Source organism: Coturnix japonica, chromosome 13 (genome assembly GCF_054131305.1).
Source record: "Coturnix japonica strain WE chromosome 13, WE-NBRP24, whole genome shotgun sequence".
NCBI lineage: Eukaryota > Metazoa > Chordata > Aves > Galliformes > Phasianidae > Coturnix > Coturnix japonica.
This window is the reverse complement of record NC_140675.1, coordinates 2,984,605-3,004,160: the sequence shown is the minus strand read 5'-3', so window position 1 is coordinate 3,004,160 and position 19,556 is coordinate 2,984,605. Positions and strand designations below refer to the sequence as shown.

At 42.6% G+C, this 19,556-nt stretch overlaps 1 protein-coding gene across 1 annotated transcript in view; it reads left to right on the top strand.

Annotated features, from left to right (window-relative positions):
* Positions 1-19,556, top strand: part of LOC146758588 (cytosolic carboxypeptidase 4-like) — a 242,004-nt gene that overhangs the window by 207,118 nt on the left and 15,330 nt on the right. Inside the window, exon 6 of the mRNA XM_085514567.1 lies at positions 11,468-11,634. Coding sequence (XP_085370693.1) covers positions 11,468-11,634 — 167 coding nt within the window. The remainder of the gene's footprint in view (positions 1-11,467; positions 11,635-19,556) is intronic.

Sequence of the window (19,556 nt, the reverse complement as noted above, 5' to 3'; positions counted from 1 at the left end):
CAGCTAAATTCAGCAGATTTTCAGGGAGGGTTGACAGCAAGCTGGGCCTTGTTTCCTCACCTAGTAGCCAAAGTACTGAGGAAAGCGAGGATGGGCATTCATAACGAAGCACACCTCTCCAACAGTGAGATGGGGATTGAGGTTTCCATTAGTTTTCCTCTTGTTATCATTCCTCCACATCAGCATCCACTGACCTCAACCACCCCTCCCTCTTTCTCATCCTTTTATCTCTCCAGTCCTTTTATCTTCTGTCTTTAACTCAACCCCTCTCATCTTTCTAGAAATTCAAGCTACCCAATTTTTTTTCTCCATCTTCAGCCTTTTCTGCTTGCTTAATCCCTTTGAAATCTTTTGGCCCAAATTTCTATCCCCTAAACTTTGTCTGTTTAGAATGTCATACCTACTGCTTAGGGATCTCTGGGCCATGAGAAAAACTGGCTTGTTCCCTACTGTCCTCATCTCAATAGCTGGTTCCCCATTGTGCATCAGCATGTTTTCTTTCACAGGGGTTTAAAGGACACTATCTTTTGGGGCTGGCCCAGGCTAAAATTTCATCTGCAGGCACCAAATGTTTCATTCAGCTGTGTGGTTTGTCCTGTGCAGCCTCGAAGTAGTTTCTATTAGTATTCCAATGGAGAGCTCACTGATGGAATTAGTGGGAAACCAGACTGCCAATTTATTTATACCCAGCCTTAGGGCATAACCATTGTGCATGTGTAAAGCTGTTGAGATGCAGAGTATACTCTGCATGTGTGTGTGTATGTGTTGACTGGAAGTAAGTTTGCAGGGAAAAATATTGCCTCAAGGATTGAACAGTGCCCAAAAGTGACCGTACTGTGTGCCAAAGATCCCTTTTCTCTGAACGCAAGAGAAAAATGATGGCTCTGAAATCTGTTGTCTACTTGTGTTTATTAATATCTTTCAACTCCAGTTTAACTGCAGCTCTTGTTACCCTGGTGGAGAGAGAAAATTCTAATTTAACTTCTGGAGTCCTTCCACCTTCAACAATATCTGTGTTATGAAACTATCGCTGCCTTTGGCTTGTGGGGTTGTTTAAAGCATATGAGTAATGAATAACGAAGTTTTCCCATTACATTGTCTCTTAGCCTGTGATGTGTTTTTAGGTAAATTGAGAGACGTTGGAAGCATTTAGTTGTGAATATATAGTTGATGCATCAGTGCTGAATGCGAATGAACTCTTTTTCCGGTATAATTTCATCAACTTTCATTAGGAGAATTTTTATTGCCATTATCTTGGCCAAATGATAAATCACGGAATAGCTTTCTTATTTTTCCCCCTCCTTCCTTGTTTCCTATTACTGTGACACAGTGTCATTTAGGAGATGCAGATGAACACCTCACTGCCCTGTTATGATAAAAACAGTTTGGGCAGAGAACAAATGTACTGGTTTAACTAGACCAAGAGCTAATAGGTTGTGTTCATTTAATTCATCTGATTAGCCATGTTGAGTTCCTCTGGAATGTTTCTTCCCACCAAATCATATATACAGATACATCCAGATATTAGAGCATGGTGATGTCTCTTACCATACTGTCTGCTGTGGTATGAAAAAATGAGAAGAGATTAGCAAATAATGTCTAGTTCCATTATTCTTTATAACAGCCAGGAAACTATAAACCTGTTATCCTTTAACATTATGTCTTCAAAAGACATGCATGAGGGGGCCCAGGGGACCAGTGGGCATATTTGTATTGCGCAGCAATGTGTGTATTGAGCCAATGCTGATCCAGACTGGCACTTTCATGTTATGAAGAGCAGAAACTATGCAAAGATATGAGCTGATCATCAAAGAAGAATACCTTTGTTAGCATATCCATGAGGCTAAACTAATTAAGACTGATGATCTTGTCTGCAGCTTTCTGGTACAGTTTTCTGATTCAGACTTTGCTTAGATTTTGCTGGCTTGGAAGACTGCACTGCACTCCGCTTCTCATACAGATGCCTCCAGAGGAGGATGGAGCCATGTAGGATTGTGATGGGGAAAGATAGGGTCTCTGAGAGTTCAGGACATTGCAGAGGACCTGATGGCAGGTAGAACAGCTTCCTCCTGCATGGTAGTGGCAAACGGGTTATATATTGTCACTGTGAGTAGAAACAATCCAGCTTGACTGCTGTGGAGCTTCTTAACCAAAATCAAAAGTTCACCACTTCTCTTTCTTTATCTCTTGTAGAATTTCAAGAATTTCAAGCAAGGCAGGAGGGGCTGGTTTCTACCCAGAGCACCAGCTCTTGGCACTGCTGGCAGATATCATTAATGCTGTTAGTTTGATGCATCAGTTCTGTCAGCATCTTCACTTTAATGGTAGTCACCAATGCAGCTCCAGCTCCTGCCTCTGCTGAGAGCTGAGGAAGAAGAGGGAGAGCATTGTCTGAGTTGGAAAATAAAAGACTGCCTGTGTTTGAAGTGAATTAAATGTGTTAACTTGTAATGTTCTAGCTGAGGTTTCCAGCTGTTATTCCCGAGCTGTCTGTTCTCGAAGCAATATGGGTCCATCATAAAGCAGCTAACTTCAGAGCATGAGCACTTACTGTCTGAGGCTTCTCAGGTGTATTATACTTTTATTATTATTATTTCTCTGTTCATAGTTTCCTAAGGCCTCTTCATATCCTGAATAAAACCCTGGGGAATTGTAAGCCCACAGGCTGAGTTTTAGCACTGTCACTATTCGCATCTCCTGGATTGATAGGTATTTAGTGTGCTGCCTGGATCCTGGAAACAGGACCCTAAGATACACCCCAGGGAAAGCCCCAAGATGTTCCTTGTATTTTTTACCCCTGAGAGAATAATTCCTTTGCTGTGGAAGTGACTTATTTTTGCTCAGAAATGTCACCATTTCCACCTGCCAATTGTAACTGCCACACTAAAATGTCTTCTGAAGTAAAATAATGGAAGTGAGGAATCTATGTAGAGCTGCTAGGCCCTCGTTGTTTTGTATTAATGACCATTGGTTCCTCTAAGCCTCTTCATCTATTTTCTTCCCATTATTAATAATTACTATAGTTCATTGCACCTGGCTCTTACTTAGCAAAGCTTGCAGTGATTAGGATGGGAGAAGAAATGGTGTTAGAGATTTGCTGACTGCTTTAAAGATATTTAAGAGACTTTCTGAGAGCAGAAGTCAGATCTCCAGAGTCCTTTGTCTACGCCTGGCAGGGAGGCTCTGTTTTCTCATATTGTTTGTGTGCTCTTCTAGGCACGTCCTCTGCTTATCTAGCTGTCCAACCACTCAGTATATGTACAAGCTCAAAATAATGCATTATTTGTTCATTATTCATTATTATAATTACCTATTCATATTTATTCATATAGTTTGAGAAAACAAGCAGAATTTCAATGTGGTTACTATAGGAAAATGTGTTTGTTATCAGATAGGGCTGCTTTAATGTTAGATTTTATTTGTACATGCTGGACTTGCTGGAGTTGAAGTGAAGGCATTCGCCTTGTAAGACATTTTGTGGCCTCTAACAAACATGAACCAAAAAAAAGCATTACAAGGGAGCTGTAGATGGTCACTTGGGAAGCCTCTTTTTTCCATCCACCTCCATGCTGTTGGCTCCCAATTTCTCTCAGCTGTGCAGAAGATCCTAGAGAAATTATAAGTGCAACCTTACATAGGAAACATAAACAAATTAAAGAAGGCAAAACAAAACTAACTACTAAGAAACAGGAGACTGGAGCTCAGCCCCCTGTTATCAGTTACTGGTATATTTGTCATGGTTTTGTAATTTTGCTATCAGTATCAGTATTCCACATCATAACATCATGTCAAGTATGGATACTTCTATTGAATGTGCAGTCCACAGAAGAAGACTACATATCCCAGAGAACAACAGGGTTAATGATAAGTCACGGAACCAGGACGCTGTATAATCTCGTTCCCAGGCTGGAGTGCCCTCCTTCTTCTCTCGAACTTCTCGGAGAGTGGGAAGCGTTCCAGCCGTGTCGCCTAGAGTTCACAGTAGGCCTCTCGGTTTTCGGGGACTCTCTCTCTCTGTTTCGTTCAATTTGTTAGCCTCAATTATATTATATTGTGTTATCTTGTATTTCGGTATCATATTTAGTAAAATAAGTTTTTCCTCCTTAGATTGTCGCTGTTTTATCCCACTCCCTTTTTCCCCCTCCTTTCCGGGCCCCGGGAGGGGGGCCCACGGGGTGGCTTCCCCTGTCACGGGCATAGGTAAATCTAAGTAACCCGTGACAGATTTTTTGGTGGAGAATGCGGGCATAGAGCTTTTTAGCTTTTAGAACAACTCTCTCTTTACTCTTAAAGAGCTTCGTTAGGGGAGTGTTATCTTTTCGTAGCTGCTCACTGAGAACGTGACTTTGAAATACCAGACAAATTGTCAACATTAAGGGCTGCTGTACATTCTCAGCACTGCTATCTAACTTTTGTGTAGAAAACAAAGGGATTTCTTTCTCCCTTAGAGCAAAGCTAGCTAGCTCTGACTTTTACAGAGCCTGCCAGCTATGAATCCACTCTTCATCCCAGTTGCTCTGTTTAAGGGATTGAAAGCAATTATGATCTTCTTAAAGTATTGGTCAACTATTAACACCATAATTTGGTGTTGTGGAATTGTGCAGGTATATAGCCTAATAAGGTGGATACTGATGGAGACACCTGCCTGGTACTTTTATGAGATGTGGTATGGTCAGGATTTTGGCACCTACATCCCAGATGGAATTGTGAATCTTACAAACACTTGCATCCCAGATGGAATTGCGAATCTTACAAATACTTGCATCCCAGATGGAACAGGCAATTTTACAAACAGCACCATGTTTAATTCATTGTACAGGCTAAAAAAACCCTTTTTTTTTAGGTTGTACTCTCAGATTTCCACACGCCTTTCAATAACTGAGATAGCGCTCATACTTGCATCCATGTTATCACTATTAATGAATGCATATATGTTCCTATGCATTCGTTCTATGCGGAAGTCTCCTCCAGAACCAGAGAATGATGACTGGCAGGGAATATGGAAAGGTTTAGGAAAAGTCTTAGAAGCATGGGGACCCGCAGTGTCATGGGATTTCACTCTTGAACACCTAAGGGACCCTAAGAAATTAAGTGAGTATTTGGGTCAGAGATCTAAGGAGGTAAACCTTATGTGGGGTTTGGCTTATGCATACCGTGCTTTGTATCATACTATTCTGGAGAGAGAGAGTTTCCGATCTGAGATTCAAGCCCAAGTTAATTCTGATCAGTCACAGGAGGCATCAGTAGCAATATCAGTTGCCCCTGTGGAAGGCAAGAAATGGAAACGGGTGTCCACGCGTCTAGAACGAAAAGAAGGAGAAGCACAGGGGGGGGGCTGCAGAAGACCCAGGTGCCGGGCATGGAGCAGTACCGAAAAAAGCAAAGGCAAAAACCAAGAGGCATGAAGAAGAGACTGATGATGAGGAGGAAATCACCTATTGTCGACCTCTGAAGCTGACTGAAATCCAAGGCTCAAGAAAGGAGTTCACACGGCGTCAAGATGAAGGTATCCTTGCTTGGTTGCTTCGCTGCTGGGACAACGGGGCCAACAGCTTGTCTCTAGATGGTAATGAAGCTCGCCAACTAGGAAACATTGCCCAAGATGCAGGTATCGACAGAGGGATTAGCAGATGTTCGGATGGAGCTGCCACTCTCTGGTTGCGGCTGTTAGAAGCCGTGAGAGAAAGGTACCCCTATAAGGATGCTTTGAAGCCTAAATTTGATAGTTGGAATACCGTCCAAAAAGGTATTCAGCGCCTGAGGGAATTGGCCATGGCGAAAATGTTGTACAGCCCTGATCCAAGCGAACTTGACCCTGAGAGAGTGAGGGCCGATCCTGACATGTGGCAGAAAATCACAAGTACAGCACCAGAGAGAATGGCACAGTCATTGGTAACAGGTTCTAAAGGGTTCGTGGACAGATGGCCCCGAGTTGTTGAGCTGATTATAATGCTTCAAACCACTGATCAGCAGCTCCCTCAACTGCATGCCGCAGTTTCTGCCATCTCACGGCTAGAAAACCGAGTAGATGAAATGTGCAAGAAATTGTTTCCATCAACTAATCGTAATGATGATCCCGTAATAGTATCAGAAACAACTGATGAAGGTCAATCCTCGTACGGGCCACCAGGTCTAATGAAGGATCTGATCAAAGTATTCCAGTCCTACTCCTCACCTGCATCATCAAAAGTCTCAGCTGTTAAACGCACACGCTTCCCAGCTCGAGCAAAGAACAACAGTACGATTGCACCGCGTGTTTCCATGTGGCGCTACCTACGTGACCGTGGAGAAGACATGAGGAAGTGGCATGATCAGCCCACTTCTGCACTACGAGCACGGGTGAAAGAACTACTAGACATACCAACCACCAGTGGAGTTGCTCCAGTCATCACAGGTAACCAATAGAGGGGCCCTGCCCTCAGTCAGGGGAGGGAAAGGGATAATAGAGTTTATTGGACTGTGTGGATTCGATGGCCTGGCACATCAGAACCACAGGAATATAAGGCGCTGGTGGATACCGGTGCACAGTGCACCCTAATGCCCTCCAGTCATGAAGGGACAGAATCAATCCATATTTCTGGAGTGACTGGGGGCTCTCAAGAATTGACTGTGCTGGAGGCTGAAATAAGCCTCACTGGCAAAGACTGGCAAAAACATCCTATTGTGACTGGCCCAGGGGCTCCATGTATACTGGGTATTGATTACCTCAGAAGGGGGCATTTCAAGGATCTTAAGGGGTATCGATGGGCCTTTGGGATAGCTGCTGTAGACATGGACAACATTAAGCAGCTGTCTGTTTTGCCTGGCCTGTCAGAGGACCCGTCTGTTGTGGGGCTGCTACGAGTAAAAGAGCAGCAGGTACCGATTGCTACAAAGACAGTGCACAGACGGCAGTATCGCACCAACAGGGATTCCTTGCTCCCCATTCATGATTTGATTCGCCAGTTGGAGAATCAGGGAGTGATCAGTAAAACTCACTCACCTTTTAACAGTCCCATATGGCCAGTGCGTAAAGCCAGTGGAGAATGGAGGCTGACAGTAGACTACCGTGGCCTGAATGAGGTCACACCCCCATTGAGCGCTGCTGTGCCGGACATGTTGGAACTCCAGTACGAGCTGGAGTCAAAAGCAGCCAAATGGTATGCCACCATTGACATTGCCAATGCCTTCTTCTCTATTCCTTTGGCTGCAGAATGTAAGCCACAGTTTGCCTTCACCTGGAGGGGCATTCAGTATACTTGGAACCGTTTGCCCCAGGGGTGGAAACACAGCCCAACCATTTGCCATGGGTTGGTCCAAACTGTACTGGAACAAGGTGGTGCTCCTGAACACCTGCAGTACATTGATGACATTGTTGTGTGGGGTGATACAGCAGAAGAGGTTTTCACAAAAGGAGAGCAGATCATCCAAATTCTTCTACAAGCCGGCTTTGCTATTAAGCGAAGCAAAGTAAAAGGACCTGCCCAGGAAATTCAGTTCTTAGGTATAAAGTGGCAGGATGGACGTCGTCACATCCCAACAGATGTGATCGACAAAATCACTGCCATGTCTCCACCAACTAGCAAGAAAGAGACACAATCTTTCCTGGGTGCAGTAGGCTTTTGGAGGATGCACATTCCAAACTACAGCCTCATTGTAAGCCCCCTTTATCAGGTGACGCGGAAGAAGAACGATTTTGCATGGGGCCCTGAGCAGCAGCAGGCTTTTGAACAGATTAAACAAGAGATAGCCCGAGCTGTAGCTCTGGGGCCAGTACGGACTGGACAGGATGTAAAGAACATCCTCTATACTGCTGCTGGAGAGAAAGGCCCCACTTGGAGTTTGTGGCAAAGAGCCTCAGGAGAGACCCGAGGCCGACCCCTGGGATTCTGGAGTCGATCATATAAGGGGTCTGAAGAGTGCTACACTCCAACTGAGAAGGAGATCTTAGCCGCGTATGAGGGGGTTCGGGCTGCTTCCGAAGTAGTCGGGACTGAAACACAGCTCCTTTTGGCACCTCGACTGCCAGTGCTGAACTGGATGTTCAAAGGACAGGTTCCCTCCACTCATCATGCTACCGATGTCACCTGGAGCAAGTGGATTACGCTGATTACACAGCGAGCGCGAATGGGAAACCTCAATCGTCCAGGAATCCTAGAGGTAATCATGGACTGGCCTGAAGATAAAAGGTTTGGAACATCACCAGCAGAAGAGGTATCACGTGCTAAAGAGGCCCCACCATACAACGAATTACCAGAAAATGAAAAGAAATATGCCCTATTCACAGACGGATCATGTCGCATTGTAGGGAAGCATCGCAAATGGAAAGCTGCTGTGTGGAGCCCCACACGACAGGTTGCAGAGGCCACCGAAGGTAAGGGAGAATCAAGTCAGTTTGCAGAGGTAAAAGCTGTCCAGCTGGCCTTAGATGTTGCTGAACGGGAGAGGTGGCCAATGCTGTATCTTTATACTGACTCATGGATGGTGGCAAATGCCTTATGGGGGTGGTTACAGAGGTGGGAACAAAACAACTGGCAACGGAAGGGTAAATCTGTTTGGGCCGCTGAATTATGGAAGGACATTGCTGCCCGAACAAAGAATATGGTTGTAAAGGTGCGTCATGTGGATGCACATGTGCCCAAAAGTCGGGCTACTGAAGAACAACAAAACAACCATCAGGTAGATAAAGCTGCCAAAATTGAGGTGGCTCAAATTGACTTGGACTGGCAGAATAAGGGTGAATTATTTCTAGCTCGATGGGCTCATGAGACCTCAGGTCATCAAGGAAGAGACGCGACATATAAGTGGGCCAGAGACCGAGGGGTGGACTTAACCATGGACGCTATTGCGCAGATTATTCATGATTGTGAAACATGTGCCATAATTAAACAAGCCAAAAGGATGAAACCTCTCTGGGAGGAAGGGCGGTGGCAAAAGTATAAATATGGGGAGGCGTGGCAGGTTGATTATATCACCTTGCCACGATCTCGCAGTGGTAAGTGTTATGTACTCACCATGGTAGAGGCAACCACTGGGTGGCTTGAAACATACGCAGTACCCCATGCAACTGCTCGAAACACCATATTAGGTCTTGAGAAACAAGTCCTGTGGCGACATGGCACCCCAGAAAGAATTGAATCTGATAATGGGACACATTTTAAAAATTCCCTTATAAATACTTGGGCCAAAGATCATGGCATTGAGTGGATTTATCATATTCCCTACCATGCACCAGCTTCTGGTAAAATTGAACGATATAATGGGTTGTTGAAAACTATGTTGAAAGCAATGGGTGGCGGAACATTTAAGCACTGGGAGAAGAATCTGGCAGAAGCCACTTGGTTGGTGAATACTAGAGGATCTGTCAATCGTGATGGTCCTAGTCAATCTAGCCCCCTACACACTGTAGAAGGAGATAAGGTCCCTGTTGTACATGTAAAGAACATGTTGGGAAAAGCTGTTTGAGTCCTTCCAGCTTCTGGAAAGGGCAAACCTATCCGTGGAACTGTCTTTGCCCAGGGACCTGGGTGCACTTGGTGGGTAATGCAGAAGGATGGGGATGTTCAATGTGTACCACAAGGGAATTTGATGCTGGGGGAGTGCAGTCAATAATTTTATGTATTTATATGTATATATGTTTGCATGTGTAGTGTATTTTAGTTATTATAGTTGTACATTTAGTTATGTTACATGTAATTCTACTGTTTAGCTATCATAATTTTACATACGTGTATATATATGTATATATATATTTACCATGATGTAATAATGTAGAATAAGGGGTGGAATGTCATGGTTTTGTAATTTTGCTATCAGTATCAGTATTCCACATCATAACATCATGTCAAGTATGGATACTTCTATTGAATGTGCAGTCCACAGAAGAAGACTACATATCCCAGAGAACAACAGGGTTAATGATAAGTCACGGGACCAGGACGCTGTATAATCTCGTTCCCAGGCTGGAGTGCCCTCCTCCTTCTCTCGGACTTCTCGGAGAGTGGGAAGCGTTCCAGCCGTGTCGCCTAGAGTTCACAGTAGGCCTCTCGGTTTTCGGGGACTCTCTCTCTCTGTTTCGTTCAATTTGTTAGCCTCAATTATATTATATTGTGTTATCTTGTATTTCGGTATCATATTTAGTAAAATAAGTTTTTCCTCCTTAGATTGTCGCTGTTTTATCCCACTCCCTTTTTCCCCCTCCTTTCCGGGCCCCGGGAGGGGGGCCCACGGGGTGGCTTCCCCTGTCACGGGCATAGGTAAATCTAAGTAACCCGTGACAATATTATATATATATAATATATAATATATATAATATATGGGCTCTGTTACCTGTAAGATGTGCAGTAACAAACACCGAGTGAAGGGTCAAGAGCAGGCCATGCTGGTGTGGAGCACACACTGTGCTTGTGGCTGGTGCCAGGGCTGTGAGCACGGACTTATGGCAGTTGCTAAGGAAACAGTCTTGGAAATGGGATTGGAGTTCTTGTCAGAAGGTTGGCTGCAGAAATGGTTTGTGCTTCAAAAGCACACGGGGCTGATACTGACAAAGGCTGCAATTGTTCAGCAATTGATTCAACCCCTGGTGTGATAGCATTAAGGAGTAACACATGATGTGATCACTAAATGCCAAAGATGAGGGATTTTGCAGTTTCTTTGGGTTATTTTCGGTGACTCTTTTGTGGTTTTGGAGGTTTTTTTTGGTCTCTTGCCATCTCACTGCTTGTGAGAAACTACCAGTAATTACACCGGATTACTCCTATGTAGGCCCTTGATGTGTTACTTTTTTGTTGGGTCTTTATTTTTTTAAGTAGTGAAAAAGCATGCACAGACAATTCAAAGTCAGGGCTCTTCCATGTGAGGATCCACAGCTTGAAGGAGTCCTCTTGGAAAGGTGATGTTGATAATCCCAGTCCTGTTTTTGCATTTCTTTGCCTGCACGTCCCTACTAGAGACATAGGCTTTTAATACACTGAGAAATTCCTCAGAGTTATTTGTTATTTTGCAATTACTTTGTAATTGATTTTCTTAAAAAGCAATTCATAACTTGTTAAAGATGTTCCCTCCTTCCCCTCTTCACTGTTTTTTCTCTAATCTCTGCCACTGTCCAGTATTTACAGTCATAAAACCTATTTGTTTCCCATTGCTTAGGGAGATGACGCTTCTAGAGAGAGAAAAAAGATGAGACCTAATGATTTGTAAGAGTGTATTTAGTCAGATCCTCTTGGGGTATGAGTCTAATTTGTACAGTGACAACTTCAGTGTAAGTAACCAGAGCAGTTACACTACTTGCCTCTGTTGCCTCTGTAAAATAGAAGCTATTTTAGAATAGATCCTGTAGAACAAATGCTATCATTGAATTCATGATTGACTGTATGGGAACCTGAATGAGGTGATACTGTAATACTAAGAGCTGTCCTTCTGAAAAACAGTCTCCCAACACCTGCGCTTTGTACACTCAGCAATGAAACTTCCTCCTTTTTTCCACCAGGGCCTGCAGCTGGGAACTCAAGAGCTGGAGGAGATGGGAAGCAAGTTTTGCCTTGCTCTGCTCATTCTGCACCTCAAATCCTTGCCCTGCAGCAAGAAGGTGATGGCTCAGGCAGCGCTACTCCTAGATCTGGAGGAAGAGATAACAATAACAGACCGGGCACAAAGGTCAGTGACAGTTTCCTTACAAATTTCATTTTCCTCTCAAAATATTACTTGAGCATATGGATGGCACTGTCTCAGTGAATTCATCAACAGGAAACTGAAGTTTCAGGTGATACTCTGTCCACCTCAGATCTCCTCTGTGGAGTCAATCTCCTACAGGGAAGATGTTCTCTAGGTGAAGGACTTTGATGGTATGATTTAGAAACAGTATGCCTGATTCTGCAAGGATTCGCACAGTCATTCCTCTTTTCCTCACAGCATTGTATCCTACAGACATATGAAGCATAGGTTTGTGATTTTTGGTGCGTGTGATGAAGTCATTTTCCAAACAACCATATGGGAGGTGTTTTTTCCTAATTGCAAAATTCATTTCTTAGCTTCCTGTGTTCAATGGGATGTATGCAAGTGAGGTTGCCTCATATGTGGGGAATTTGGCCTGGGTAAAGGTCAGAATATGGGATGCTTCAGCTGTGATGAAGCAGAAATGTATGTGCTCTTTCTAAACCATGCTATTCCTAGTTCTACATGCAAGCACTTACTCTTGCAATATTGTTTTTCCAAGACAAATGGAGGAAAAAATAACTGAGTGATGTGATATGATTTGAAGTTCCCAGTGGGTTTGTTATCAAAGAGTGCTTCCAGCTTCATCAATGAAAAGCCAATTTTTTCTGTTGCAGAAATGCCCCCATAATTTACAGCAAACTTCCAGTCTTCCCCCTGCAGGAATACTTAACTGACATTCGCACCACCTGTTCCTCATGCCTGAAACCATTCTTACAAGCTTGTTCGTGGTTTTTAATGTTTATGGGGAACAATGAAAAAAAGAGAACTAAAATATAGAGACATTCCTTTTGTATAGCTGTGCTCACTTGTACATATGAACACATAAATGAAGCAATTAACATGTATCCTAAATGGTTTCAGTACTGGGGACAGCCATCCGAGAAATCGTTGGTGTCTCATTAGAGAGAGCTACTGAAGCCTGGCCAGGTGGATGAATTTGAGATATAAATCAGATTTTCCAATTCTGAATTAGAGCTGGAGGAGTTTTTGCATGAAAGTAACTTCAGGGAAGGAAAATATTGAACTCTGACTTGTCCCAGACACTGAAAATAAGTTGGTCATACCAACTCCATGAGCACTTTCTCTCATTTGTGTGGTTTTCCATTACCTTTTTCTTTGGTTGGTTTCATGTTAGTGAGCATTCATTTCATTTTTCCTGATGTTGTGTGGGCGATGAACCTTTACCAATATAGCAGCTCTCTAATGACAAATACTTTTAAAGAAGTTAAGAATTAAAGAAAAATCCCTTACCTTGTACAGCTCCCATGCCATTCCATATCTGTTTGTGGTGGTCAAAAGCAAAGCGCTCTGTCCCTTCAAGGTTCTGTGTCATCTGGGGATGGGATGTCACTGCTGAAGGCAGTGTGATGGTTACTTGTTCATTTTCACTCCAGTGGGTGGAATTGCAGATTTATGGAGTTCTGATGGGTTAGGTGCAATTAGTTGGCATTTGTAGTACAAGTAAACATTACATTGTTTGCTCCTGTCTAAAGATTTGCCATATTACAGGAGCTTTTTGCAAAAGATCAGGAAAAGGGAGATGTGGGGACCAAGGGGCTTGGCTTGTAAGTGTATTCTATTTTATGATAAATAATTCATTGAAAAGGATTGTGCAGCTTATTGATTCTGATTCAGAAAATTAATATTTTGCTTCTGGGTTTCTTTGAGTCTCGCCAAGAGAACTGCATAATTTGATTTTAGAGGGAATAAGAGGCCTAAAGCAACCAAAGGAAGAATGCAGAATAAAGAGAGCACACTGCTATGGGCAGGAGAGCAGCTGTATCCAGGCCTCTCCCCCAGCTCAGACTTTGAAATAAAATAATGCATAGACTATGAAATAAAAAACTGATTATCCATCAGAACTGGAGGTTGCAGTGTGGGGTTCCACTCGGTCTAATCTTACTCTGTAAAGATGAAATCCAGTCTTTCTCCATTTAGGTAGCACAGGGAGCTCAGCAGAGTCTTTCTGCTTACTGGTGGTGTGTCACTACATCAATGGTAATTATAGTCTACTTTTGCCAAGACTAGAGCTGTCTTTCATGGTTTAAGGAGCAGGAAGTGTTTATAGCTTAGAACCAGTGCTGTTGTCTTCTGTAGTTACCACAAAAAACACTTGAACACTTTCTATGCTTTCCTCTTGTGAGGATGGAAATAACCCAAATTATTTTGGTACCTTTGCCAAAGCAGAGTTGAACTCGGGGCCTGCAGGTGCTACACAGGAGCGACCTAAATGGTTACACTGTGGGATGTCTTTCTTGTGTGCTTTACACTGTGAGCAGAGGTGGTTTAAACACCTTGCAGGCAATCCCTTTTCCAGACCTCTGTACTGTGTAATGAATAGTGGGTGTTTAAGTGGGAGCCAATGGGTCTGACTGCAGCTTAAGTTTGTTTTTGGTAGAGCGTGTTGCAGAAGACTGTCTTGACTGACTTTCTCACCTAGAGAAAGATACACATATGGATGTTTCCTATCAGAGCAGGATTAACAGTGTCAGAAGAAAACGATGACTGTCACTCGACCTTGATGAAAATACGATCTTTATTTAGTTGATAAGGTTCTATTTTGCAGAAAACATGCTGAAATTGCTCTGACCACTCCAGCTGTGATCAGTGAGATTAATTGCACAGTGCTTATGTTCAATACATCTATCTAATTTTCTAAATGTGCATTTCTGAGTGCCCGTCTCTATAGTACTCCGGGTGACAGGTCAAGCCATGGAAAGAGAAGTTAATCCAGTACTGGACAGATCTGACTTCCAGGTGATATGTCTCATGGCAAAGGTACATAGATCACAAGCCAGAGGTCTTTTATGTTACGAAACTCCTACGGTTCATGTTCTGCGTTTGTGTCTTTTTTTTTGTCATGGTGTCTGGTGTGCGTGGCATTGACTTGGCATCTCAGCATCTCCCTCCAACAGCGAACATTTTCACCTGTCAACGTTTATAACTGGATGTGTCTTTTAATTTTCCTCTTAGAGCTCTCTCTGCTCAGGGCATTTTGCAGCCTTACTTTTCCGCTACTGCTGTGAGGAGGATGAAGGAGCAGGCTGGACACTGGCTACTTCTCTAGAATAAACTATTTGCTCTGTCAGAGTCAGTGAGCGGTAGATCGAAGCAAGGTAATAGCTACTGGGGAAATGACTGGTCTAATGGAGGCATCTTGTGTGAATGGGGGATTTCTCCCACCTGATTTCATAGTGTTCAGTGTACAGTCTCCAGTGAGCCGAAGAAAGGTGTGCTAAACCTTTAGTGGTCCTAACAAAATGTATTTTGGAACACAGGCAAGAATTCCTTCTTGACCTCAGTCTAGCACATACAGTATATGAAGTCATTCAGGAGCATTAACTGTGTAGTAAGTTCCCAGCAGAGGCAGGGTAACAAAGTAGCTATATCTGAAAATAAGCAAAAAGGGAGTTGAATTTTTGTCTCTGGGGCTACATTACTAATAGAACAGTAGAGTATTTCCCCCAGAACCTGGAAATCCTTGGAGAACATGAAATTCACATAACAACTCTTCATCTCTGGTTCTCTAAGGGCAGCTGTCTTAAAGACCAACAGGTAACTACTGAGATTATTGCCATGAGATGCAGTGAGATCATAGGATTCTGGATTACCTGAAAGTGCTTGACTGTGTGGAAATAGTTTAACTCTGAAATCTCTACAGTACACTGCAAGTTCCTTACTCAGATATTCTCTCTCCACAAAAACCTCCTATTTACTTCCTACTCAATGCTCTACTCAATGCTGTACCTTTCTAAAACTGGGGAAAGTCTAGTAAGGGGACTTTTGTTTTAGCTCTGTTTAAATGGTATGTAAATGATGTGCTAGCAGAGTCCTGGAACCAGTACTCCAAAGGTTGTTGGTACCTAATATATTGCTTCCCATGATTATTAGTTGAAGACAAAAACAAGTGATTCTTTAAATGTTTCCAAAAAGAATATCATCCAGAGAACATCCTGCAAACTTCAGAAGCATAGATGCATCTGGGGATGGAACAAACTCTTGATCATCCTAATACAATTCTCATAACTGCCTGTCTAGTGGTTAAATTGTTCAAGGTATCAGCCAGCTTTTAGTTAGCATCCTGTGCCCCTGGGGCATTTCTCCTTAACTCTCACACTTGTTTAGGTGCCGTCACCCTCATATTGCACAAGACCTACTAAAGAACTTAGTAGTTTGTGGGTTTTTCTTTTCAGAAACTTTTTATAGGTGTTTTTCTGCATCAAAAGGCTATTCCTCTACCAGCAGGCCAGTTTTAAGGACCATTCTGCCAAGTCAAATGTCAAATATGTGGAGGGTTAACTGCATTTTGCAGCCATCTTCTGAAAAACAAGGTAATGTATCAGTTGATTGTAGAGGCATTTTACTCTCTTATCTCACAAAGATACAGTGCTGTAGATGTTGGCTTCACAACTCTGCTTTTGCTCAAGAAGAGCCACTAATTCTTGTATTTCCAGCCATGTCTTGCAGTCAGTTCAGGCATTCGGAAGCTGTCTTCTGGGAAAACAAAATGACAGCATGTACTTCAGACATCATGTTTTTTGATAATAAGTTTCATGCCTCATTTGCTATGAAACAATTGGGTTTTAAGTCAGTGCTGCCCAGGTAACTTCACATTTTTCATGACCACAAAGAGGATGAGAAGTGACTGCTCACTAAGAGCAGGTTTCAGAAAGCATTACCTTGTTAAGGGTGTTTTCCCCTTTTTCCTCATGTTTTGAACAGATGGCACTTCTGTTCATTCTCTTTTTGCATTTGTGCCTTTGAGTGTTTTGCAAACACTGCAGCAGTTGTAGCCCTTTGTTTGGGAGGTGTTTCTTACATACTTAGGCAGACCCTTGCAAAGTCATTAAGTGTTTTCTGCTGACTCAGATATTATTCATCTCTTGTGTTTCTTTATCATTTTCTTATGTTTCTTGAGCAGAGATAAATTTCTCTCCTCCCCAGATGGTAAATATACCTTACTGTGATATTAATCAGAAGCAGAATGTTTAATCACTACCATGGCCCTTTGTCCAGGTGCAATCTATTCATCTTCCATACAGTGAGCAGTTAAAATGGTCAGTGAGTGGATGGCAAATCCAATAATATACAAGAAGGATTTGTAGATCATTTGGAACTGTGCTTGCTCTTCTCCTATACTTCATTGATGCACCATCACAATCCTAGATAGTATTGAACTGTTGGATTTCCCATCTCTTCTCTGTAATGCATCCTCGCCTGATTATGGCTGTGCAAGCAATTCTGCTCATCTTTTAAGCTATGTGGCCAAAATGCCATTCAGATCAAAATAGAGTGAAGCAGACCCAAAGGTGGGAAGTTCAAAGAGCAAAAGAACAAAGAAGGAACGAGGCGTGTTGGTTTCAATTCATGCATCTTTAACACATATTTAAACAGCAGAATTACGACATGATAGTTCTGTGCAGTGATGGCAAATGGCTCCCTTGCTTCCTGGTTTGTGTCTTCCTCTGCTTACAGGTGAATGTGGGTTTCATTTGTTGTTACAGTTTTTTGTTTGTTCGTTTAAATTATATGAACTGGAACTAATTTTGGCTGAAGTGTTTGAGTGCAAGACAGTGCTTCACCCTCCCAAATGCCCCATCTCCTCATGGTTCCAACAGGCTGAGTACCTGATCCACTGGGGCAGTCTGTACGGTTGGACTCTGGGGAGTCCTCTGACACATGCATGGAGATGAAAGGGCTCTTTCATCATTTTGTGAATCTAATTCCCTGGAAAACATCAGCAGGAATCATCTGGTAGTTTTGATTCAGATTTCTGTTTGATTGAACGTTCATTTTTCTTTAAGTAAAGATTTGGAACATTTTTAACCTTGATCATCTGTAGACATTAAATATCTTGGGGCAGCTTTCAGAAGGAGAGGTTATTTATTGATTCCATTTTTTAGCTTGGTCACAGGTTATGTAGCTGTTAGAGGAATTTGAAGTTTCTACTGCTTTGTGAACATCTATGAATGTGATATTCCTGTGTTTGGATGCCTGAGCAAAAAGGGCATGGTGATGGTGATAGCTTATTAGGTAAATCCAAGTTTCGTGTTTGCCATACTGTGTCATGTTAGTGGTGTAGAACATGGAGCAAAAGGAGCTGCTAATGTATTTCATATAACTCTTCAAGGGCACCGCCTAACTTTTAACAGTAAAGGAGTGTGTCAGCTATGAGAGCAGCTGCAGAGTTCTGGGGTAGACTCACATTACTGTAAGGAGTCAGAATCAGTTTATGACTACCAGGAGGTATTGCTTAAATACATATATACTCTACAGTGCTCTTTCATACAGATGCTGCAAAAGGGGAGTATCTTCTTTCTGTCCAGGGTCTGACGTAAAACCTTGATGTGCCTGCTCATGAGAGGAAACACCTCCAACTTTGGATTTAGATCTATTACTGGATTCAGATTTTACTCTCAGTACATATATATTGATAATTGTGTTTTGTAAATAAGAACATGAACTTTCTTCCATCCCTCCCTCCCTTCATCCTTCTCATCCAGCACTCTTCAGCGTCTCTCCTTTGTTAGTGTGAGAATACAAGCCCAATGAATTCTGTGGAGGTTCAGCCGAGCAATGCAGTCTATAATTAATGTATTTGGTATTCAGAAGGCTTTTATGTAGCTGTGCACAGGTGAGCCACTGTAATTCAGCAACTTTTCATTAACACTTTCTGGAGCTGTCCCTGTTTTCTTCCTATTGATTTTTATTATTATTATGAAATAACCTTGGGAGCCACACAGATCTTGTTGACTGTTACCAAATACCAGTCCAAGCCTATCTCAGGCTGGGAACAATTATTCATGCTTACTTCAGAGGTAATTCATTTATCATTTAATAGCTAATAATAGCAATTTAAACAGCAGTAGGAAGGGATGAGATGAAAAGAGCAAATGGCAGAAAAAGGAATCACAGGAGGACTGCATGCTATCATATCGAAGGTTATTCAAATTACTGTACACGTACAGATCTGACTGGAGTACCGATAATGAACTTGTATATATCCAGCAGAACAAATGGGCTCTGCATTGCCCTTTCTGTGAGGCACATTGCTACTGCCTGGTATTAGACATTTTCGTATTGATTAGGAGCATCTGTATTTCTGTGGTACAGTCCTTTTCCCTTAAAATCGTACTTGAAATGTGGAAGTCATTGGGTCCCTTCACATGCTGGGATAAAAATTTACTTCTAAAGCAATCAACATTAATTTATGAAGTTATGAAATATCTCCCAAAAGACTGGATTATGAGGGATATGCACTTCCGTCTGAGGTGATCTTTATAGACCAGGATAGTGCTGACACTGGAACGGGATAGAGTCTTTCCTAGAAGTCACAAAGGATAATGAGAGGATTGATATGTTTAGACTTACAGTCATTTTGAATGCAGCCAGATGCGACAATTTTGGGTTGACCATGGATCAGGTGTTTAAGAGGCAGTGTTAGGACACTCCATATAACATTATTGCAGAGCTAGGTGGTGAAGGCTTTACCACACATCAGTCCTGCACAGCATTGATGGCGGCAGGGTTACGTGTGCTGCTACTGTTTAAAACATTAGTGTTTAAAATGGATGTCTTCTGTCGTGGGCAAAATATGATAGAAGGAGCTGCATCCTCAGTGAAACCATCAGTGGGATCCACGTTTTCCTCAGGTCAGAATTTTATATGTATTTAAGTTTCTCAGGCAATAAGAGCAAAGGAAAGCATTGTGGTTCTGATACAGTGATGCTCATCAGCACACTGTGTCCCCATCTCTCTGTTCTTTCTCTGCAGAGGGAACACATGAGATTTGTGCTTTCGAGGCAAACAGCTTATTGCAGGTTTTGGTCTGATGCCCAGCCTGCAAATGAGAGTCTGACCAG